The 25,171-nt window shown below is 41.8% G+C and overlaps 2 protein-coding genes across 2 annotated transcripts; one reads left to right on the plus strand and one right to left on the minus strand.

The window, feature by feature from the left end:
* Positions 1–1,585: 1,585 nt before the first annotated feature.
* On the plus strand, positions 1,586–8,647 carry znf710a (zinc finger protein 710a). The gene is made up of 5 exons (XM_073471238.1): positions 1,586–1,630; positions 3,765–5,258; positions 5,974–6,165; positions 6,245–6,419; positions 6,847–8,647. Exons 1-5 carry the CDS (start codon positions 1,586–1,588, stop codon positions 7,014–7,016), a joined length of 2,076 nt encoding a protein of 691 aa, XP_073327339.1. The 3' UTR covers positions 7,017–8,647.
* A 37-nt stretch (positions 8,648–8,684) lies between these two features.
* idh2 (isocitrate dehydrogenase (NADP(+)) 2) lies at positions 8,685–21,952 on the minus strand. Its single transcript, XM_073472401.1, has 11 exons — positions 21,489–21,952; positions 15,072–15,163; positions 14,408–14,573; positions 13,984–14,144; positions 13,701–13,844; positions 12,546–12,682; positions 12,125–12,276; positions 11,864–11,976; positions 11,500–11,597; positions 11,323–11,415; positions 8,685–9,098 (listed from the first exon to the last, which is right to left on the minus strand). Exons 1-11 carry the CDS (start codon positions 21,601–21,603, stop codon positions 9,014–9,016), a joined length of 1,356 nt encoding a protein of 451 aa, XP_073328502.1. The 5' UTR covers positions 21,604–21,952; the 3' UTR covers positions 8,685–9,013.
* Positions 21,953–25,171: the final 3,219 nt, after the last annotated feature.

A 25,171-nucleotide genomic window follows, 5' to 3' on the forward strand; every position in this document is an offset into this window, starting at 1 on the left:
CTCTCACCCCCCTCCACCACCACCACCACCACCACTCCCCCCCACCTCCTCCTCCTCCTCCTCCTCCTCTCCTTCATTCTGCACCCCCCCACCCACCCTCCTCCTCCTCCTCCTTTCTCTTTTCTCTTGCTGATGGACTCTTCTTTTTTATTTTCACACTCCACCATCCCCCTTTTTTTCTTCTCTCTTTTTCTCTCTCCTTCTTTCCTCCTCCAGCCCTCCACCCCCCCATGCTCTTCTCTTTCACTGCATTTTCTTTCAAACCTCCCTCTATCTCTCTTCCCATCCCCACCCCCCTCCACCACCACCACCACCACCACCACCACTCCCCCTCCCCTCTTTCTTTTCTCTCTCTTTTATTCTTTCTTTCTCTTTCTTTTGCCACATCCTTTCTTATGCCTCAGCTCTCCAACCTCCACCCCCCCCCCACCTCCCCCTCCTTTCCCTTCTTCCTCCTTTTTGCTGCATTCTCTTCTTCCCTCCCCCACCCCGGCTCTCTTTCCTCTCTCCCTTTTTCTTTCTGTCTCTCTCTCACCCCCCCTCCCTCCCTCCCTCCCTCCCTCCCTCCCTCCCTCCCTCCCTCCCTCCTCCTCTTCCTCCACTCAGCTTCACTCCCCCTCCCTATGCTTCTTTCTTCCTTATTCTTTCTCCCCCACGTCTGTCTCCCTCCCTCCCTCTCTTTCCTAACTGCTTTTCTCTCCTTTCTTTCTCCTTCTCTTTTCTTTTGTCACTCATTTTTTTTTTTTCTCCTTCTGAATTTCTCAGACAGTATACTTCAGGCTGTCTCAATAGTTAATTAGTTTGAATCTAGAAATAATAGCAGAAAACTACCACGGTCTCTGGAAAGTTGAAATTTTAGCATTTCTCAGACATTATCTGTCTGACTGTTTTTGCTACTGACAGACGCACCTCCACCCATAGTCTCTCAGAGTGTTTGTGCGTGTTGTGAAAAGTGTGTACGTGCCTCTGTGTGTGCCTGCATACATACATACATATATATAAATATATATACAAACATGCTTTTGCGTGCGTGGATTCACACGTATGTGTACGAGAGAAACTACTGATTAGATGTTATAATTGTCTGTGCATTTGAGCGCGCGCTCATGAAGAAAAAAAAAAGAGAGAAAAAAAAAGGAAATGCAAAGTATAAAGTGTGATCAAGAGAAGATAGAGCTTGTGTCTCTGTGAGCCTTAAAGAGAAATGTGTGTTGAAGGGTCATGCTGAATTGTATGTAGTGAGAAAGGGAGATAAGATGTGTGTGTGTGTGTGTGTGTGTGTGCGTGTGTGTGTGTGTGTGTTTGTAAGAGAAAAGAGGAGAGAAAGAGAAGTGAGATGGGAAGGAGAGGGTGGGAGGAAGAGAAAGAAATGGGGTGATGCTGTGTGTGTGTGTCTGTGTGTGTGTGTGTGTGTGTGTGGGGTGGAGGGCTGGTGGAGGGGAGGGAGTGAGGGAGGGGGGGGGCCAGGCACAGTCAGTTCTGATAACAGCAACAGTAGGAGGAGGATGAGCCGTGGGACCGCCCCACTCTCCCACAGATATAAATAGGAGGTGGATTTTTTTACTCCACTCATTTCTCCTGAAGGATGAGATCCCTGAAACACCTCAAACATCACTCCAGGAACAATGTGGTGAGTTTGTGAGCTCCAGATGGAGGAAGAGGTTGCTGCTGCTTCAGAAGAGGGGGGGGGGGGCGGGGGGGTGGGCAAAGGGGGGGTGGGGTGGGTGTGTTGTGGTTAGTTGTTTTGCAGTTTGTTAGTGAGGTATTTACACTCTTGTCTGTGTGAGTGTGTGTGTGTTTGAGTGAGTGAGTGAGTGTGTGTGAGGGGAAGGGAGATTACTTTTTCACATTCATATACCGCAGTGGAAACATCTTTTTTTTTTTTTTTTTTTAAGAAGAGTTGTGTTTCTGTCTCCGCTGCTGCCTTAATTGTTTGTCCTTAGGTGTCTTTCAGATGCAACTTTAAAATGTGAAAGTACGGACTCTTGCAATTACTACCCTACCTTCTGTCTCCTTGTCATTTGTCTTTTTCTCTTTCATTTTGTCAGCCTTTCATTTTGCTGTGCTTTTTCTTCTCTCTCCGGCTCCCCCCCCCCCTCCCCTCCTCTCCCTCCCTCCCTCCCTCCCTCCCTCCCTCCTTCCCCTCTTTCTCTCTCACTCACTCACTCACTCTGTCTCTCTGTGTCTCTCCACTCCCCCCCTCCGCACACCCCCTCCCTCTCCTTTTCCTTTCTCTCTTCCCTCCTCTCACATGCTCACTCAATCTCTCGTTCCCCTTCCCTCCCCTCCCTCTCCTCCCCTCTTTCTTTATCTTTCAGCCCCTCCATCTCATTTCTGTCTCCGTCTCCCTCCCTCCCTCCCTCCACTCCTCCCCCGCCCACAGCTCTTTCTCCTTCTCTCCATACCTCCCTCCCTCTCTTTTCTCTCAAACACACACACACACACATACACACACACATGCTTTCAAACACACACCCAGTCTCTTTCCTTTTCTTTCTCACAAACACACAGTCTGTCTCTGTCTGACTACTTTAAAAGCAGTAATTATAAATGACGTGGTTATCAGGGCATCCAGGTCTACTCCCCTCTACCAACACACACTCTCACACACACATGCACATGCACATGCACACACACAGACACACACCTTTATTCCTGCACTATCTCCTCTTCTTTCTTTTTTTTTCCCTTTCCTCCATCCACTCTTTTCTTTTCTCTCAGTATTGTGTAAGGAAAGGAAGCAGCTCTTACCGGCGTGTATGGCACACAGTGGAGACTAGTGTGTAGTCTGGCAGGAAAGTAAGGGTCAGAGCGTCTCTCTATACATTTCCAAGCACTCAGATTCATATTGAGAAATCATCTGAAACCAGTGGCTCACAATACTCGCTTCTCTTTACCACAGACAGCCAGTTTTGGTCAAACCACAATTTCATCTGTTTCACTGTTCCACTTTTACAGGTGGCAAGGTAAACATGTGCATGTGGGTCTGAAACACTTCTGAACCATACAATTATGTCAGCGAGTCGTATGCATTGGTCTGGAATACAGAATGAGCTGGAAGCTCAATCGAATGTCTGTTATGGATATGAGACTGCCTGGCGGCATACATCATCTTGTTAAGGAAGCCCGGTGTGGCAGACATTATGAAGTCGGCTACGGCGAGTGTAGAGCTGAGGCGCTTCGCTCCTCATGAATGGGACAGATAGCTCCAGTGATGAGCCGACTTTGGTCAGCCAGGCTGCCCCGGGACCCCACAGGAAGTACTGAGGACAGTCCACGGAAGTCAACTTCCTGGCTGGACCTGCATCCCTTGTTGTGTTCTTTATTATTGTAAAGCCTGTCAAGGAAGGAAGCGGGGTGCTAACACAGATCTGCCTTATCTCCTCAATCGAATGTTCTGTGGAATCAGAGTGAAGAAACAAGGCGTAGTCCGAACGCGGCTTTAGCAGAGTAAAGCCTTAAAAACATTATCTTTATACTCACCTCAAGTCCTGGGAAAGGACGACATGTATTGCTCATGGTGTCAGTCTGAAACAATGAATCTTAAACATAAATGATATGATAATTTCAACAAAACCTTTTGTTTGTATTAATAGGAAGGTTACTGATGTCATCAGGGTACAATGAGTTTATTTGAGGAAACATTGTGCAAGGAACAGTTTGTAACAACAGAACTGAATATTTAACAAAAACACAAAGGGACCTTTGATTTCTACTAGCTCATTTTTAAACTTGTGTTGTATGTTTTATGTGTTTTCTTCCAGGAGGAGGAGAGTAGCCGCTTGGTGCGGACCATCCCCAAGATGACTGAGGGCCAAGTGGATGTGGGCACGCAGACGGAGCCGGTGGTGGTGCTATCTCTAGCTCAGGCGGCTGTTCTTGGACTCATCTCCCAGAATGAAATCTTCGGGGCCACCATTGCTCCTAATGGCTTCTACACGGGGGAGCCCAGAGAGTGCCCCCCTCCTCCGCCTGAGGCGATGGAGTATGAGTACGCTGACCAGTTAATAGGGGCCAACGGGGACTACCTGGCTGAGCCTGCAGGGGAGCCGGAGCCGCAGCCTCACTGCAGCGAGAGAAGACGGCCCGGGCCTCGCGGGAGGACCAAGAGGCCCAGGAGTGACGGAGAATTACAGGGTCACCCACACAAAGTATCAAGTCCACATGCTCAGGTTAAAGGTGAACAGCTTGAGTCTGATACCCCTCCTTCCTGCATTCACATGGACAGCAGGCGTAGTCCTGGCAAGTCAGAGGATCCAGTCACCCGACAAGGTTCTCTGAAAGAGGAGCAGGCCTGCGGAAACTGTCCGTCATGTGTGAGAGAAACTTCCAGGCCACAAAAAGACGGACAAGCAGAACAGGAACAAGAAGAAAACGCTGGCAGAGGAAGAGAGAGGAAGGAAGAGGAGTTGGTGGTGGAGGAAGAAGAAGAGGAAGAGGCACTAAACCTCAAGACCAGTGGAGAGACTGGCAGTCCTCTGGAGAGCCGCTATTATGAGTCCAATGAGGTGGCCTATGAGTCTGCTGACATGGCGCTGCCAGGAGAGTATGAGGAGAACAACCAGGCCATGCTGTGGTCAGACCCAGAGGGCCTCGCCAGGCGGATGCAGATCGACCGTCTGGACATCAACGTACAGATCGATGAGTCGTACTGCGTAGATGTGGGAGAGGGTCTGAAACGCTGGAAGTGCCGCATGTGTGAGAAGTCGTACACATCCAAATACAACCTCGTCACTCATATTCTAGGCCATAATGGAATTAAACCCCATGAATGTCTACACTGTGGAAAGCTCTTCAAGCAGCCGAGCCACCTCCAGACTCATCTGCTCACCCACCAGGGAACCAGACCTCACAAGTGCACCGTTTGTGAAAAGGCCTTCACGCAGACCAGCCACCTGAAGAGGCACATGTTGCAGCATTCGGACGTCAAGCCCTACAGCTGTCGCTTCTGCGGCCGTGGCTTCGCCTACCCTAGCGAGCTGAGGACCCACGAGAACAAACACGAGAACGGTCAGTGCCACGTCTGCACCCAGTGTGGTCTTGAGTTCCCAACTTACGCACACCTGAAGCGCCACCTGACCAGTCACCAGGGCCCGACCACGTATCAGTGCACAGAGTGCCACAAGTCCTTCGCTTACCGCAGCCAGCTGCAGAACCACCTGATGAAACACCAGAACGTGCGGCCCTACGTTTGCCCCGAGTGCGGCATGGAGTTTGTCCAGATCCACCACCTCCGACAGCACGCCCTCACTCACAAGGTACTGGCTGTGCACACACTTGCACCTAAGGTACTGAAACACAGTGATGTGCCTTTGTCTACCAGTTTATGTGTTGAGGCTGGCCTTATGCAACCACATAAAATGGCTAAACCTTTATTTAAAATATAAAAATGTCGCACTTGGAGAGGAGTGGAAGTGTTCTAGCTTCACTCGCTCAGTCCTCTTTTTGAGTCCTCACAGAAAAAGTATGTTGCACTCTTCCAACACAGCCTTTTCTCCAAAACCAGTTGCTTTGTAAACACAGTCTTCAAAGGCCTTGAGTTTTTTTTTGTGTGGCTCAACCCCCCACTTGCATGTGTTTTGTGTTGTGTGTCGTTCGCCGAGCTACTTCCCTTTGTGTCTGATGAATCACTCTGGTCTTCCTCTCCATTATACAGTCTGTTCCATTCTATAGGGGAAAAGCATTTCTTTTCATGACATTTGCTTTTGTTAAATATTAAAATAAAAGTTAAATAAATGTTGAAGCCAAAAAAAAAAGTTTATTCTTCCCATTGTTAAGACTTTTTCCAGCCCGTCTCTCAACACTTGGGGGGGCTAATGCAGTCTACATGAGTTGGAGCAAACGCCAGAAAGCAGTTGCTCACACACATAAGCGTCTTGTGTGTTTTCTTCCTGTGACTCATTATTTATTTTCCTCTCAACTATATATTTAGCCAAATTAATTAAAAGGCCCAAACACTTTTTGTCTCCCCAGGGCATGAAAGAATTCAAGTGTGACGTCTGCGCCAGAGAGTTCACCTTGTCTGCCAACCTGAAGAGACACATGTTGATCCACGCCAGTGTGAGGCCCTTCCAGTGCCACGTCTGCTTCAAGACCTTCGTCCAGAAGCAGACGCTCAAAACGCACATGATTGTCCACCTGCCGGTTAAGCCTTTCAAATGCAAGGTGAGTGAAGCAAGTTTGACTTCAAGACAAACTTGTTCCTGCCGTGATGGATTCTGACTATTGTGCTCTTGTCTGTCAGGTGTGCGGAAAGTCTTTCAACAGAATGTACAACCTCCTCGGCCACATGCACCTCCACGCCGGCAGCAAGCCCTTCAAGTGCCCTTACTGCACCAGCAAGTTCAACCTGAAGGGCAACCTCAGCCGGCACATGAAGGTCAAACACGGCATCATGGACACCTCAATAGACGGACATGGTGAATAGCTCCATCCATTATCCTTAATTACGCTCTCTGCTTTGAAATAGATGAAACTGCTTGATGACATTTTGAGTTTGTTGATGCATCATGTGTGGCAAATTTCCTCAGTGGGCTTCATGTCGCATTATTGTCACTCAGTCTGTCCCTAATGCACTTTGACTCAGCATGTACTGTAATCTAGTGGCCAAGTGTTTTGATGTTTCTCTGTCACTCCCTCCCTGTGTGTGTTTAGTAAATATAGCAGTGCCTGGATTAGACATGCCTGTCTGTATCAGTAGAGACTGATACTGAGGCAGGGGAGGAGAGGCAATCTACTGGCTGTCCTCAATGAGGCCATGTGTCTTTAGGACGAGCTCTGTGTGTGTGTGTGTGTGTCATTGAGGACAGAGTGCGATCATATTTGTGTCTTTGTTTCCTTCTTCAGAGCCTCCCCCGGACACAGAAGGCCAGGAGGACTACGAGGAGGAGAGCTTTGAATTCAGCGAGCGAGAGAACCGGGCTAATAACAACAACACGCCAGACATTGCTAAACTCTCTCAAATGGAGTATTATAGCACCTATGGGAAGGGCACGGGGCGCTTCAGCACCGCATGAATCTTTAAAATGACCCCAAATTGAAAATAAGTGTGAACTAATGAAAACGGGATTTTTTTTTTCTTTTTTCGTTTGTTTTGTTTTGGTTTTTTTGCTGTTACAGGCATAGTGCTCGGGTCATTCTTCAAGGGTGAGAAGAAACCCGGCAAACTGCACACTCATATGCACTGGAATCACTCGTAATACTACAAAATTTGGAAAATGTATACTTTTTACCTTATTAAATATTTTTCATCTCTAAGTCACAGCACATCTACTGAGTAAATATATTATATTTGAGAAAAATGGACTGACATTTAGGGGGAAAAAAATAAATCTATATAAATAGGTATAATATGTTGTCAGCTGCTTAACTCCAGGAACATCATCTGAGCCCGATTTACAAAGCACATTTTAAGCTACAAGCATAAAAGCATACGGTGATGTTATACTGCACTTACTCATTCAGACAATCCCGGTCTCTCTCAGTCTGCTGGGGCACGCCAATGTGAAGGGTTAAAGAAGGGAACAAGTGTTAACTGTTCATTTCACTTGCCAAAGCTTATCAAGTTGCAGAGGTTAATGATTCACTCTGATTTATACTGTGATGAATTACATTTGAGGTCTGCAAAATAAGTTAAATTCCGTGTTTTATTGTATATTATTGTACAGAATGCATCAGTCCTCTTGTATGTTGGCTGGTACCGTAATCAGTGCGTCGCACTGAGGACCACTGTGTCTACTTTTTAGGTTTTCTGCATTAACAAGCATCACCCTGTATTGATCTCTAGTCTATGAATGTAATTGTTTCTGTGGAATGTTTTAAGACGCTAATGAAAGAAAATCATAATAATGGTAGGACCCCCTTTACCAAAGAATTGGATCAAACCTTGCAGCGACAGGCACTGTAAGTCTCTTTTCCTTGCTGGAAAGGGACATTGGATTTCTTGGGGTCCAATCGCAGACCTCATGAAATTACATTCAGGTTCCCCTCCCACCCATCTGTAGATCTCTTCAAAAGATTACCACGGAGAACAGACTGTGGTACAGCTTCTCTTTTAACAAACCTCGCCATTTCCCCCTTCCATCCAGGCCTTCAAGAGACAAGACTGCAGCATTTTTCAATAGCAATGCAAACCCTGCATTCATTTTGCAGTTTTTTTTGTTGTTGTTTTTTTAAAATGGATGAATCTCAACAAGAATTGTCCCAAAAAACTCGGACAGAAATATTAAGTGCCCCAGTGTGTCTGCGAGAGCATGCCATCCATCATGCTGTACACTGGTCTCAAGTGATGAACGACAACCTCCCAACATGTGACAGGGCCGTGGACCTTGTGGAAAATGATTTGGGAAATGCTCAATATATTCAGTTTCCCAGTGCTTAGCTTTTCAAACTCGTAACCTGCAAACAAGGTATCCATTTGCAATGTTGATATAGTGCATTTAAAATAAAAAAAATGCTCAATTTTGTGAGTTTTTCAGCTTCTGTGTTCATTCCATCACTGTTTTAGTGATGATACGAAGGGGAAGATGTTCAGCTTAAATGGCTTTCTGTATTAGACTTTAGTGTGGAGATAATGTGGATAGAGATGTATGTACAATGTTGTGTACCAGGCAATACTGTAAAATAATAAATTTATTTACCTTTAAAATGGTTTGTGTGTTTAAAAACAACATAAACTACAGATAGTGGGTCAAACAAGTGATTTATTGGCAAATATGTTTGACACAGGCTTCAGTCCTGCCCAAGGCATTACACAGTATTGAATACAGTACTTCACATTACAAAAATAAAACCTTGCGAAGAATGGGACAGACAGTTAGGGAGGCATCGGGTGTAAGGACAGCTGTCGACCATTTAATAACAACCTTATAGAATACTACATAATGCTACAGACAGTACATTGTTTTACTTCAGGTGAAAGTGGATTTATTGACCTTTTAAAGTTAAAAATGAGGTACAAAAACAGATGATCAGAGTCGCCTTCTCCAGGCTAACTATATTCTTTTCAAGTCCTTCACTTGCCGAGGGCTTTATCCAGATTTGTCTTGATGGCGTCGAGGAAGTCTGTAGTATTGACGTAGTGCTCGTTCAGCTTGCAACTGAGGAGACAAGATGAGACGAGATCAGAAAACTCAATAGCGTACTTTAGGAAACAAAACTGTAGCAGTACAACCAGAAAGCTTCATTGCGTTATAATTAGGGTTTCGCATTAAATGAGGTTGTTGGTTAATAACACCATCATAATTATAACTGAGCAAGAATCATGATATATGCCTCTTTAAAACACAGCACGACAGTTGTATCATTTAAAAAATGGCTGCCTTCCTGCCCTGCTTAATGGATTTAAAAAAAAAAAAAAAAAAACGCTTTAAAAAAGGAAAATCGATGCTTGTTAAGGCTCGCAGAAGAGAAAATTATGCTAAAAGCTAATGTTGTACATATGCCAGTCATGTGCAGAAAGAAGCTGGTGAACAAACCAGGACTACACAACCCCTTATGTGAGGGTTTGATAAAAAGTAAATGTTTCAGCTGCACCTGGATCAATACGTGTGATTGGTCTTCATCATTAATGTGAATTTGTTCATCAGAAATGAGCAAAGAATGACCCTTGATTAATATTTAACGATGTTCAAAATCCATTTAAAAGTCTCCTAAAACTACATTTTGATTTTGATCCAAGATCAATCCATTTTCTTCTTGGACCACAGCCTAACTTTCGACCAAACTTCAGTGCAATCTGTTTATAAGTTCTAAAGATATCCTGCTGACAAACAAAACGGAACAAAAACATTACATTGAGACTCTTCGAACCTTACACCATATAGGCCTAAAGAAGATCATTGTTGCTTAAACTCCTGTCAGCTAAAAACAAGACGAGGTCACGCTCGGGACAAGTTTCGGATTACCAACCTGTATTACAAGCTCGCAGGTCAGAGTCGGGGTAAATACCACCCTGTTTTATGTCACTGTTTCAGACTGATGGTGGTGGTTTAATCAAAGGGAATATTTTCATTCATAGTTAAACGAAGGAATTCTGCAAGTGAAAGCACCAAACATTCGTTCTCGGGTGCCATTACAGGCTTAATGTCCCAAAACACTAAGATGTGCCGTGGACTAAATGGATACATACTTCAAATATGGGCTGCAACTAATGAGTTTTTGTGTGATTGATTAATCTGTAGATTATTTTCACAAATTGTTTGGTTGCTAAAATTGTGAAAAATGGCTGTTAGACTTTGTCACAGCTCATAGCTATAGAACAGAGAAGAGCAGCAAATCCTCACAAGTGAGATATTGAAACTGTCGTACGTTTGTCATTTTGCTTAAAAAAACAACAACATTTGAATAATTAATTCATAAATAAAATAGTTGCAGACTAATTGTTTATCTGTCTTGGCTGCAATCCAGGATTACATTAAATGTTGGCCGTATCATGTGTCTTCAATGAGTTTCTGATCCTTTTGATCCAAAACATTTTTATTAAAATTATACTTTAAAATTACATGGATGTCTTTTGCAATAAGGAGTCTTGTAAACATAACAGACACACTGATGTCTGTTTTTCTACATATTTTAGGTGTGATGTCGCACAGATAAGAGCTTCTCACTCCTTATTTTTAGTGTTCACTGGGCTGAAACCTTCCTTATACCTTTGAAAGCCTCCAAGGAAACGAATGTTTATGTTACCGGCTAAAACTTCATAATACCCATGTTAAATAAATGGTAAATTTATAGTCAATTAAATGTAAGTTAATATTTATTTCACTGTTAACAAACAAGAAAAATACTTTATAAAGCATTTATTAAGCAATTGTTTGTTTTAAAGTTACAACTGATGTTTTTAAACCTTAACATTGCTTAATTCATTGTTTATAAACCATTCCATTGTATGTCAACAATCAAATAGCTATAACTAAAGTTAATAAGTTATATATTATAAATGTTACAAAGTGTTTCCTATGACTGAAACAATTAATCACTTATCACAATGGTGGGTAATTACTTTTATTTTGATTGACTTACAGTTGCAGTTCTGCATGCAGTACATCCATCGATGATATTTAAGTTTGTTATAGTTCAGAGATAAATATTTAATTCACAAATAACCTAATTCAACCTGAATATGTAAAGCGTGTGCTGTCATCAATGTGCCGCACGACAATCTGAGTGGACAAAGATCCCTGCCTGGAGACAAATCTACAACTAAGAGCAAAAACTAGGTTTATGTAATGTGTACCACCACGATCATTGTCGTCACTAGAATATATTACAGAGACATCCCCGCTATTTTGTAAAAAAGTATTAAGCAAGAGATGAACTTACTTGGGCAGGCCGTGGATGCAGCCTGCGAGGTCCTTGGTCATAACGCCGCTCTCAACTGTCTCGACACACACCCTCTCCAGAATCTGGGAGAACCTGCAGATCAACAAAAGACATTTAGAGCTGGCATGTTTCATCGCAGGGCTAGAATACTTCCGACAAATTTAACACATCTCTTACCTAATGAGGTCGGGGTTGCCATCAAGTTTGCCACGATGCTCCAGGCCTCTGGTCCAGGCGAAAATGCTGGCGATGGGGTTGGTGCTGGTCGGCCTTCCCTGAGAGCAGAGTTGAGAAATATGTTAATGTTTTTAAGTATTACACAGTAATATAAAGGGTTGTTTTTACTTATTATGAATGTAAAGCATCTTATTTACTACTTTTGAGCATCTGAGGAGGACTTCCCATTCTCACCACATGATGGCAGTATAACTCCACAGATAACACAGTCTGTTTGCAAGGCCATAAATTTGGCCTTTATTCATTTTGTGTTTCATTGCCCGGTTGAAATGTTTTCCTAAGATGGATAAAGACGGTTACTAACCTTCTGGTGCTCGCGATAGTGCCTGGTCACAGTGCCGTGGGCGGCCTCAGCCTCAATAGTCTTGCCGTCAGGGCACACGAGAACTGATGTCATCAATCCCAGAGAGCCAAAACCTAAAAGAGGAAACATAATGCACAATTCTTCTTAAAGCAACCCACATCTGCTCAAAACCAGCAAGCAGCCCAAATGCTTATAGCTTTAAGTATTTAGTTACATAATTTCCAAGGAAGTGGTAGTCATGTTGCTCTCCAAATATCTCACCCTGTGCGAGGATATCAGACTGAACATCTCCATCGTAGTTCTTGCAAGCCCACACAAAGGCTCCAGAAGACTTCAGCACTTGTGCGACCATATCGTCAATAAGCCTGTGCTCATACCAGATCTTCAGTTTGTCAAACTCAGGCTTGTAGTGCCTGAAGGAAGCACAAACATAATAAAACTAAAGCACTTTTTGATTATTTTTTTTTTATTTTTACCTTTTTCTACAACATTTAGGTGAAAAAAGAGCTTACTTTTTATGTAATATTGCTTTAATTTGAAATTCTTTTGAACATAGTTGAGAATTTTTTAACTTTTTTTCCACATTTTACCAATGACAGAGTAAAAAAAAAGATGATTTAAATCTGTGCGTATCCGTGAATAAAAAACTGAAAATCAAATCAAAACACAAAGACAGACTCACTTCTGAAAGATATCCTCGAAGATGTCTTTAAATCTGCCATCATAGGCTTTAAGAATGGTGTTCTTTGTGCTCATGTACAGGGGCCACTTCTTGCCGATAGCATACTGGAAGCAGCTGTGTGCAAAGCCTGTGATAGACTGTTGGGAGGAGAAACACAAACATTCATGACTGCTGTAGCATTTTATCAGTAGTACAGAGGTTAACAACCTTCCCCTTGACGAGTTGAAAGTCATCTACTGTGACCTCTGATGTTGTTAAATCAAACAGACCGTGCTGATGAAGGCAAACAAAACAGTAGCAGAGCAGGTTGACAAGAAGAGCGTACTGTAATGACTGTTGAGGCAGTTTTACAAATGGCCTTTGGCAGAACATGAGAGCACCATCAGGTTATCTTTAGGTGTGAATAAAGTTATAAAATACAAAGTTTATGGTTTGTAATCCCACAGTAAGATTAAAGATGACTGTATAAATACAAAACTTTGATAAGTTTAAATGCACTGTATGTGTTTTCTGCTGCTCGGGGTGTTTCAATTAAAACATAAGAAAAAGTACTGTGGGATCAAGGAAGTTGTTGTCTTCAGTGTTAAACAACAACCACTGCAGATGAAAATCTAACTATGTGATTCAGTCAATAAAAGTTCATAGATGAACAAACCCTTGAGTCACGTTACTGGTTACAAGTTATGCTTGCTGACTTCCTTCCTCAGTAAGTCAGTATATAGCAACAGGTGACCAAATTAAAAGGCACCGTTACCCTGCACAAAATTACAGATTTCTCTGGGTTTGAACGTAGTTGCTAAGGTTTCAGATAATCTAAGTACGCAACTTGTCAAAGGTCGGGTTTAGACATTTTGAAACACACATGAAAATTTCGAAACATACTGCCAAGAATTATAAACGTTTGATTATCTTGTACTCCTCTCAGTGATGAATATGTTTTAAGCTATAAATACTAAAGGAAAACATCCCACACACTTTCTGAAGCTCACACCTACAACAATTTCACTGCATACAGACAACAAGCATCTCACTCTCACGGTTTTATACAGAGAGTGCCTTTGAGGACACAATCATCCCTCAATACTTTTGTATAGCACAGAGCTCTACGTTTATTGCCTTAACCTTTAAAAAGTACATTTAAAAGTATACACTCACCTCATCGGTGTTGTACATGCCCATTCCACAGCCGCCAGCAGGAAAGTCGTACACCTCCCATTCCTTGCCTGCACTGCCATCAGTAGGTGAGAAGATAATCTTGAATTTTCCGGGCTGGTCCACAACAAAGTCTGTAGCTCTGTACTGTACAAGAAACACAGCAAGGCTCATTAACTTTGAGAAATCTGATATCAGTAATGAAGTTGTCTGGTTTGTTGTTACTTCGGGCAAAACAGATGAAGTTACTGTAAACTCAATTAATGCATTTTTAGATGAGACTCACCTGATCGCCAAAGGCGTGTCTGCCAATGGTGATGGGCTGCGTCCAACCTGGAACAAGCCTGGGAATGTTCTTGCAGATGATTGGCTCACGGAAGACGGTGCCGCCCAGGATGTTCCTGATGGTTCCGTTGGGGCTCTTCCACATCTTCTTCAGGCTGAACTCTGAAATTATACCGAGACAGAAAAATACCGCAGACCAATCAATCTTTTCTGATCACCCTACATTATAACACTGCTGATTAAAATGCAGCACACTTGCCAGGAGAAGAGAAGGGCGTTTGCATAAAACATCCGTGCGTTCATAAATCATTTAATTTGAGTTCTGTCTGGATATCGCACTCCGCCTTACAAAAGGGCAGGTAAAATTATATCTAAACTCCTCTGTGATGTGTATGCACGTGAATGTACAAGACTCGTTTCCCTACCTTCCACTCTGGCTTCGTCGGGTGTGATGGTGGCACACTTAACCGCAACGTGATACTTCTTAGTGGCAATGGCGGAGTCGATGGTGACCTGGTCATCAGTCTGGTCACGGTACGGCAGACCCAGGTCATAATACTTCAGCTCAACGTCAACATTGTTCAGGATGAGCTAAAAGAAACAACAAAAAACACACAAGACACATATTAAGACTGAAACTAATTAATAACACAAGACATTACACTGAAGTAGCGGCCTCAAGTTGATCAATATAAAAAATAAAGACCCTCAGAAATCGGCTTGACAAATCTCAATTACATCTTTAATAATGCACTACAAAAGGGATTTGCATAATCATGCTATTTTTTTCTTTTGAAATAACAAACTAATCAGTTGTCAGGAAACATTCAGGGATTTTTAATCTCATGCATCTCCACGTTTGTCCCTGAGCCAGTGTGCCATCTGCCAGTGACTGAATGAAACATCACAAAGCCCCTCCCCCACAGCATCATATAATCTTCCACATGACCCTCCCCTCACATCCACGTGCTGGTCTGCGATATAAAAATAGGCGAGTCAGACAGCGTATGCACGTCCTCCTCTGAGAGACTCAACACTCTCAGTGTCTGTGCGGTTTTACCCCTCCACCCCTAGACGCCACTTTGTCACCTTCTCTTTGATGAACTCCCAGATGATCCTGGTCATCTCGTCTCCGTCCATCTCCACCACCGGCTGGGCCACTTTGATGCGTTTGTCGGCATCTGTCAAATCACACATGCAGAGGGGGTTCAAGCAGGGACAGATTTTCATTCACAACAAAATGTGATTTTATTTATTGGTCAATGACTGCTGGACAACTATCAAACACAGGAAACTACAGTGATAAGAGAAAGATCCCGATCCAGGCTATTTGCAGAGACTCCGTTTCCCGTTTCCTTTACATTTGCCAGCTAACATCTGTGCCTTAGGCTGCATCTATCATTCATTCCTATCATCGATTAATCTGCCTTTTATGCTCTCATTTACTCCATAAATTATCCAGGCTACGAAGCAGTCAAAAAAATGTTCCACACAATTTCAAATCTCTTTTCAAACCAACAGTTAAAAACCCAATTATGTTAAATTTATTGTCATAATAGCTAAAGAGCAGGGCCAAACCTCACATTTTAGAAGCTGGAGCTAGGGTTGTGCACTCTGGCCAAAAAATATTGGGATCCATTTAATCACAATCACGATCCACAATCAAAATCGTTATCTATGTCTCAATTATTTAATGCCCTGTAGACTAGAAAAAGCATATGAATTCTCCATTTGCACCATTAAAACACTGCATTTTGACATTTTTTGGCACAAGCTTCTCATCCTCTTCCTACTGTCCTTGCATTATTCTGAAATACGTCGCCCAAAGAGGAGCAATTTGTCCAATCGGCATAGCCATATTGACTAAATAATACATTGGTATGTTCAAGTTGTTCACGGTCTAAATGGTCAGATAAAATCGGCTAATTGTTTCCGGTCAACTGAGAACATCTTGCCAAAAATTGCCATAGTAATGATTAGATTTAATGTAAATTTGTCACTTCTGTCACTACAGTGCTGTCAAAAACAAAAGACATGCGCAGAGTGTAGAGAGCCTGGCCGAGCGTGGGAGGCAGAACCACTGCTCAGCTGATCAGATTCGGCCAGCTCTGGAGGAGAGTCAGGTGCAGAGCCACACCTTCTGAAGGAATAAACACCCGGAGTCTCATCAGATTCTGCTCTGATCTGGGGCCGATTACCAATGGAAGGAGAGCCCAGAGATTACTTTTAAACTTTTGGGATTAAAAAGTGGATTTATATTCACTCCCGTTAATCAACCTGACTGCAGCAGTGAATGGGAAATGTACTTTACTTCTTGAATATAATGTTTCCCAGACAGGAAAGCCAAAAAAAAAAGGGAAAAAAAAGAAAAAAAAAGAGAGAACCAGACTCTCTAATGAGTGCCGAGTTTCACGATGGACCTTAATGCAAACAGACAGGTACACACCCTCTGCATGCTGTGGCTTGCTAGGTTATGACTAATGTACAGTAATCCGGCTGTTTGGGACGAATAATCACAAATGATCCCGCTGATAAAAATCTATGCCATGTGACGCAGACGCAAATGTTCACAGACGAGGTAATGATTCAGTTTTTATTCAGGTTACGTTGAGTCTCATTCGCTGACTCACTTCCTCACTCTCTGACTATCCTACAAGTTACCTTGAGTAAAATTGTGGATTTCTTTGCTTTAATTGTTGGAAACATTTGGGATAATGCAGGTACACAACTCAACCAAATATATAACAGAAGGTCGTCATTTTTTACAATAACTGATGAATACCAAACATTTGCTGGTTGCAGCTCTTCAAATATGAGGATTTGCCTGCTTTGCGCCTGAAGTTCAAATGTAGGTTTTCTGAACGCTTGTCAATTTGGGATCTGGTAACTTTTGACACTTGTCTTATTTGACTTTTAGGAAACTTTACTATAAATTAGTGAATTGAAAAGTACTTTCCATTACCTTTTTCTTTTAAACAAATTCCAGTTTACCTTCAGTGTTCTTACTAAAATGTAATATTCATGGCTAACAAACTTGAGTTTATTTTTTTTTAGTATTGTATCTTTATTTTGGCATTTGCTATGCTTCCGATGCATTACCACTGTAGACAGCCGATTAAGGGAATAGCCAAAAAACTGATGTCAGGAAAGGGACAGGACCTGCTTACATCCCACTGCTAGTTGCCAAAAACTCCACAGGATACCTATAAGCAACGGCAATTATAACTCACATTGGGCCGATCAGGTTTTACTCTTAGTAAACAGTCAACAGTGTCACTCTACAAATAATGATATTGATTACAGGAAATAAACAGCTATGATCCAGAATGTCACTTTTTCAAAGTTAAGAGTTTTTAAAAACACACCTAAACTTTTAATAACTTTAAGTGTGCCTTATTTTCAAGCCAACAATGACTTCTGTGAGAGTGGTGTCTTCTTTGCTTTCCAGTTGGATCACTGGAGATTAGTATCCTTAATCATATCTGCTCTCAGCCTGCTCAGTGTGTGAGAGTCCTGCCAGCAGGACCATTTCACTGAATAGCCAAGTATAGGGGGAGGTGCAGAGGATTGAGTGACGATTTCCCAGCCAAGTTAATTCTCCCCTACTGTTACAAGCCTTCCCAGAATAATGCAAGTAAACATAAGAAGTCTGGTGGAATCATTACACAACCAACATTTCTTTATACATACACATATTAAATAAATTTAGTTCAATATTAAACATCCACATAGGTTATTGGAAACTAGTTTGGATTATGAAGCCTTGGCAACACCTGTCCAAACAGCCCATGCTCTTAATATGACACGCAGCCCGCCGAGTACAGATACATGGTGTGACCGTGACGCACCGAAAATAACCTCATAGCAAAGACACTTGTGACCTTTATGTTAGCCAGTTAGCAGCATAAAGACAGACAGAAATAAATGACAAAAGTAAAAGTATAATCTCAGTATTACTGGTTTGTTGAGTTTTTGTATTGATTTTGGAAAAACCTAATGCTCAACATGTTTCATCACCAGCATTGGTAACTGTGGATAAACAACATCTGTGTTTTTGAGTATTGTCTTATGGGATGTGAGTTGCAGCGACCACTTGAGCCTTGTTTATTGAATTTGTTATTTTTGTCGAGTAGATCATGTGTAAAAGGAAAGTATGACGATCATTTTGTTTTAAATTTATCCACAGAGATGACTGAAGTTTCTCCACAAGAGGAAATGGACAGAACCACTGTCCCTAGTTTCATGTCATCAATAACTTGTATTGATGAACAGTCTTTAAAGCTAGCTGAAACAATTAGTTGATTAATATATCAATGAATTGTGTAAGTTTAAGGGGAAAAAAGCCAAATGTTTGTACATTGTTAAGATGTGCTTCTTTTCTTTGTGAAATTGTACAGTATACTAAATATTTTTGAGGTTTATACAATTTGTTGAAGAAACGAGCAATTTCAAGATGTTACTTTGGTCTTCGGAGATTGTTGATTGCTTGCCATTTTCTAACCATGTTGTAAACCAAATGATAAAATGTGAAAGTAAATGGCAAATTAATCAATAATGAAGATAATCATTACTGTAGTTGCTGCCCTATTTGTCAAAGTGTCCCAGTTCGATAGAAAACAGTCCATCAAATAGCAGGCTTTTCCAAACCCCTATCATTCATACTGTGCATGATGTTCATGACATAAGTTGGCCGTTGATACATTAAGTATTATGTAATAAGATCAGGAAAAATGAAGCGCCACATAAGCAGAGAAGGTGAACTCAATTTTTGTTCATTTAAATAACAGACTAACAATCATTCTCCATCTGAAAGTGGAACAGTGCAGTCTCTGCCACAGTACATCACGGGCGAGTCATTAACAGCTACCGCTTGGCATCATTTCTGTCTGGTCTAACCTAAATCTGCTAAAACAGCTCTCCACTATCACAGTGCAGGGGGAGGGGAGCGCAGGAGGGAGCTGAGTAGGTTACGTAACTTCTGAATGTATCAACAAACTGGATGTTGAAGGGCGAGCTGAAGCAAAGTCATGTGGGCCTGCCTGCCTGCCTGCCACATCATTCGCACATGCACCGGAGAGAGGTCTGCGAGATTTTATTTTCCCACTGGTAGCTTAAGACGAAGATAGTCAGCAGGAGGAATATGCAGCCAAGTATAAAATGGTGGAATGAAAGAATTGCACAGGAAATCCTGATTTGATCCTTAGCTTAGCACGGGTATGTTGATACGAGCCGTCTCCAATTAAAAACACGATAAACACAAGGGCAAATGGAAAACAAGTCAAACATTGAAAAGGAGTGGGTACCTTTCAAAATGTTTTGATACCAATGCTATAGCGTCAACACCAACATCAAAATACTTTATACTGAAATATATTCAGGTAAATTATACTTCTTAGAGGCCTCATTATTGAATTTTGTCTCAGCTCAAACAGCTATAACATAATCTGTATAAAACTAACAAACCGTGATTTAAAAATCAAGAAATATCTGATGAAAGAATAAGTAAACAACACTAACATTATGACCAAACTTTCAGTGCCAACTTTCAGTATTAGCAGTTTAAATACCCCGTCTGTAGCAGCAGGTACTTACAACTAATTTTAGAGCTGAACTGTGGGGTTGGATGTTGAGGTCTTTACTAATAATATGTGCTCAAAATAACTTGTGCAATATACATTAGTGGCAAGCAGTCAAAGAAACAATGTGTGCCTTGACGAGACGACTCCAATAACCTTTGTGTGTGTCCTCTGGTTAACTTTCAACAAAGACGGGCAAGCCTTAGAGCCCTTCAGTTTTAATCCTACACCGAGACAAAGGCGATCACCATGTAAAGAAAATAACAAACCAGTCCGTAAGGTCAGTTAATGAACTGTTAAACCACACTTGAAAAAAAGGAAGCTACAGCAACTACAAGGCGTTAAAGTCTACAAAATAAAGTAACCTCTCTTTGTAAAATCCACAGCCAAGATTTAAAAAAACAACTAAACGCTGGCCAAATTTATGAGCGCTGTGAAATGTTAAGGGTGCATGTAATTGCAGGGAAACAACTGCAACTTGTGACCGATCCAAAAAAAAAAAAAGTGTTCTCAATCTCGGTCATAGTTAGGTCACAAAGATTTGCATGCTGCTTTTCCCATCCAAGATCATTTCAGAATAAAACACCAATCAATGGGTTTTAACGATTGTTACACATACTGCAGGATCTGTAGGACCTTTCCACTTGGATTTTAAAAAAAAAGGTAGTTGCCGTAAACTTTTAAAACAGCACAAGTTGTTTTATGTACTCAAGTACTATCATTCACCACTGACAGCTAGGTACACTACAGAGCTCAAATGACATGTTGATTCAATCAAAGTGCCCTTCAGCTGACCCAAGTGCTGTTTAAACACCACATGGCAGTGCTGGAGAGGATAGTTTCAAATTCCTGCTGTATGAAATGTTGGATGTCTGCAGAGCTCACGTGATGAATCTGGATCCCTGCTCCCATTCACAGACAATAAAAAGAAAAGATTGTGGTTGCTCCCCCTGGCACTAGTTTAAATGAAAAAACTAATTTGTAGGACACTATCAAAACACCACCAGCCACAATGAGTCAGATGTGGTTTAAAAAAAAGAAAAAAAAAAGTGCAGGTTTGGATGCAAAGCACAGATGGAAAAACATTATGTAGGACAAAGCGAGCAGCAAATGGCAGCGGCAGCCATTGCTCTCTATAACGGAGTCTCGTCTGCGGTGACCTCGGGAAAACTTTTCCCCAAGTCAGCGTCGCAACTAATGACTTGAAGACCGAAAGAGGCCGCTCGCCCGTTTGCATTTCGGACACGTTATTTCACCTGACTTTGCCTGAAATTGTTCACAGTCAGCTCCGGTTGCGAGCGATGACATTTCCGCACACGGAGCCAAAAACGGAAGATTCATTTTTGATTCATCTGCTTTCAGTTTTCGCGGTTTCTCCTTCATTTATCGCTTCTTTCGAGGGGCAACTAGTGTAAACTCGCCCAGTCATAATCTGTTTTTACCTGCAGGTATTTTCAAGCTCACGTCTCATTCATTTATGTCAACACATATCTTCATATTTCCAGCAACTGTTCCTCAAACTTTAGATGGTAGGGGGGGAAACAAAGACAGCTGTCCCCCTCGGCTGCTCGGCCCCCTTAACCTCTCGATGTTTACAGCCTCCTTATCTATAACTCGACGACCTGCACTCGACCAGGCATTAACACAACCATTAAAACCAGTCGGAGGCGTTTGGAGCATCGTTGCCCCCCCTGAACCATTTAAAAACTATTAATAGCATCCCAGCTGGCTAGCAGCGGATGCAACTTGGCTAGCATAGCTGCGGCTAGCGCGGCGCCACCGGCTTCTTGGAGCTGGCTTGTTTTGTCGCTCTCTGGCTCGGCGCATATTATCAAAATGCACCCGGAGCCGCGTTAAACCCGTGACATTAACGCTAAAAGCTGAACACAATGATGCTGAGGATGACACCGGTAATCCGTCTCTCACTCACAGTTTCTCTGAGGCACAGTCTGGATATTTGCAGCCGGCGCGAGCACCGCGGGGTTTCTGGAGAAAGCGGCGGCGGACCTCGAAAGAGAGCTGAGGACTTTCAAATATCCAGCCATGTTTCCCGGCCCGGATCACTTTGCGGTTCAGACTCGACGAAACTCGGAGCAAAGAGGGGGAAAAGCGCTCCCGGGCTCTGGGCAATATAGTGAGCGGCTGTCGACAGCACCGCCCTTCTTCCCCTCCCCGGCGGGAGACGCTGTGCGCTACGTCAGAGGCACACGGACCCAGAGAGGAGGGACCGACGCGAACGGCAGCAGATCATCCGAAGATCAGACGCCGAATACCGAGGAGGTCCCGGACAGGGTCGGCCCTGAGCTACTCCTGCCGGGGTCACCCCAAGATAAGGTCACTCGCTGCCATTACTGCTGTGTTTACATCCCTCAGAGTACACAGTACACAGTGACTGACATCTTGGTCCTCAGTACTTTCACTAGGTGCAGGGCCGTAGCCAGGATTGTAGGAGGCCCTGCCCCCCACCTCCACCCACCCACACAGAAAACATTGAAGACTATGGTGTACATGTGCGTTTCTCTGCACGTTGACGGGACCGATAATCACTTAGGAAATAATGTCAATAGATGACTCAAATTCTGACAAAAGAAGAAGATAATACCGCTTTTCCAGCAAAATTATAAACCTGGTTCTACTGCAGGGTAAATTGACCCGGGTGTACACATTCCCATTGCACAAAAAAGCCGGATCTTAGCGGGTTTAAGTGGGATTTTTGACCAGTGGAAAAGTGGTATAAGTAACAAATATGACCGATTTTGTGTATTAAACTTATTTAAACTAATTTCTTTGCTGAAAAGAACTTTACTGACATGGGTAATACTTTATAATAACCATCATTAATAACTTGTAAATTTATAGTTTATTAGGTTTAGTAAAGTCATTTCACTGTTCAGAAACAATGAAATGGTTCATAAAACATTTAACATTTAAAAGTTAAAAACATCAGTTTCAACTCTAATGGCATCAAAATAATGTTCATAAATTAACTACACAGTATTTAGAAACCATTTGCAAAGTATAATCAACAACAGCTGCAACTTTCCAATAAACAACTGCTCATAAATAGTTTATAAAGCCTTCATTGCTTGTTAACAGTGAAATAACTATTAACACATTTTTATGATCATATATAATTGTTTGTGTCACCAAAAATATGTATTACGATATCAAAAACCCAGAAAAAATACCGAGGACATGACCTCAGTGTCCTCAATGGTAGCTACAGCCCTGACTAGGTGTGCATTGAGTACCCATTATGTAACTATTTTACCTTAAAATAACTTCAAAATCATTGTGATGGTAGGCTAAACAATGCCTCTGTTGTTGCCCTAATGTCTGTTCAATGGCACCAACTCGCCTTATGTCGGTGAAAGTTTATCCTATTTTAAGGACAAAGTGTTTTCTGTTTTTCTCTCTGATGTTTTCCAGCTGCTCTGCTTCAACTCCTAAACTGATTTACAGACATTTCCTGATGGACAGACACCTGGAGTCACTTGTTGCTAAAGTAACTGCTAACTGTAGCTGCTGCTATTACTACTGAACAATGTTTTTCTGAAATAAAAATGAGTGAAACCAGAAGAGGTGTGACTTCAGCTCTTAATTGATGGTGTTTACACTGCGAGCACAGGAGCTTTTCATGCGTGAGGTTTTTGGATGAACAGGTTTTCCATTGCCCGCTTGCCCCAGCTTTGATACGGGGGACTAAACTGGGCTCAGCAGCCCTTGGTGACATCATGACAGAGGCAAAGAGTCTGAGGACGTTGATGGGGGAAAATGAGACAAGAAAAAACGAAAGTGTCCGAGCAAGAGGCAAGAGAGGAGAGTGGCGTTAATCTCAGACTGGCTTTTTTGTCATTGGGGAGATCTTTGCAAAATAAAAGGCTGCAAGACAGATTCTGACCTAGCCTTCGTGCCATCAGACTTTCTAATAAAAGCTGCCTTGTTATGTCTTGTTTTGTTACATTTGGCAAGCTTGTTGGCAAAGTTGTCAATTCATTCGCTTTTGATTGTAAGTAATGTAGTCATAAAACACGTGTGTCTACAACGATATAAGTGAATTGCAATCTGAAACTGTAAGGGTGCCAAACCACAAAACCAATTCTAACATAATGTTGCTTAAAAGAGGCACTTCATTTTCATAAAGCACTCATGTGAGACAGATTTAAAAGACCTTTATTCTCAGTAATCAAGCCCTCCAAAATATCGGATCCTACATTTCCAATAATGCAATTTAAACCCCGGTGACATCATTAAGGTTGCCAACTCATTTACCGTGTGTCTTGTTTAATGTCTGTTGAACTTAATTGTGAGTTTGCAGGAATATTTAATTCCCTTTTAAAAAATAAATCAAAAAGTAAATAAATAATTACATTTATATTGCCCACAATACGTACATTGTGTACTTGACTGTTTGTGCTTCCTCCATAGATACTCGATATAATGCAGACGTATGTAAGTGTAAGTGTAAACTTCACTAGTGGAAAGTTAGTTAGAAAGTTAGTTAGTAGGAGAAATGATCCTGTAAGGACATCATTTAGTATTTTTCTGATATAATCCTATCAGTTGTTTGATTATTTGCCTTGAGACAATTTACTGATTGTTGAAGCCAGTTGTTATGAATGAATCAAACCATTATGTGATATGAGAGCAGGTCATTTCTGAAGAGAAATTGCAGTGTGAATACTGGATGTTGAAAGGTGACGCGAAATTGAATATAAGAATCAATAATGTATGAAAAATGCAAAATATTTTTGTTTTTTTGAAAACTCTGGTGCTAAACTGAATAACTGGCTTTGATTTGGATGGAGAAGCAACTGATGAAGTATGAAGAGCTGGAAAGTGGTAAAGGATCTAACACTGAATTTAATTTGAGAGTTGAATGAAACTTTAGGAGTTATTGAAAAAATGGAAAAGGGATAAAGAATTTAATTATATTTCCTTATTTCTGTATTACGTTGATAAGACAAAATAAAAAGTGGTTTTCCTTCATCATTCACAAAGATTACTGTCGATAGATTGAAAAAACTATGGAAATGCACTGCAGTATACAGCAAAGAATACAGTAAAAACAAAAGATAATAAAAATAGCATGTGTCAATATATTAATAATTCAACACAGGCAGTTTATTGGGATCCAAAATGATGTTGTAAAAACGTACTTCACTGTTAAACTGGTCAAATATTTGGAAATATGGATAAAGAATACATAGAGCTCACAGACATGGGTACATACAGTAGTCGTTTTTGATAAAAATCCAGTATAAAGGTCAGCCAAAGGAACAATGTGCAGTATTTATAGATTTTCAAAACAGATTTATGTGCCACAATTTTGCAGATCCACAAATATACAGTGTATTTGGATCATAAACTGAGAGATGAGAGCAGTATGTTGTTGTACAAAACAAAGGTAAGAAAAGCCCACATACTTCTTCACTACTGTGACGAAGAAGTGAAGAGTACAGATTAAAAATTGACAGACATGGTGAAATTCATTGAGATCTCATATCCTCTGCTGGAGGGGTGCAGGATAGTAGCCACTTTCCAAAATGTCTCAGCAGAGGGCCCTCTAATTTTAGCAGGGGAAGGTTACCATACTGGGAGAAAGATTGGGAA

The sequence above is a fragment of the Pagrus major genome, chromosome 8 (genome assembly GCF_040436345.1).
Source record: "Pagrus major chromosome 8, Pma_NU_1.0".
Lineage (NCBI taxonomy): Eukaryota > Metazoa > Chordata > Actinopteri > Spariformes > Sparidae > Pagrus > Pagrus major.

What these genes read in the sequence shown, in the direction of transcription:
- znf710a (XM_073471238.1), top strand. Translation starts at nt 1,586, where the DNA reads ATGAGATCCCTGAAACACCTCAAACATCACTCCAGGAACAATGTG. An exon ending in AGCACGCCCTCACTCACAAG is followed by an intron (nt 5,259 to 5,973) that starts GTACTGGCTGTG and finishes TTGTCTCCCCAG; the next exon opens with GGCATGAAAGAATTCAAGTG. An exon ending in CACCTCAATAGACGGACATG is followed by an intron (nt 6,420 to 6,846) that starts GTGAATAGCTCC and finishes TTCCTTCTTCAG; the next exon opens with AGCCTCCCCCGGACACAGAA.
- idh2 (XM_073472401.1), bottom strand. Translation starts at nt 21,603, where the DNA reads ATGGCTGGATATTTGAAAGTCCTCAGCTCTCTTTCGAGGTCCGCCGCC. An exon ending in GACTGTGCCTCAGAGAAACT is followed by an intron (nt 15,164 to 21,488) that starts GTGAGTGAGAGA and finishes GTGATTTGACAG; the next exon opens with ATGCCGACAAACGCATCAAA. An exon ending in GTCTGATATCCTCGCACAGG is followed by an intron (nt 11,977 to 12,124) that starts GTGAGATATTTG and finishes TTCCTCTTTTAG; the next exon opens with GTTTTGGCTCTCTGGGATTG.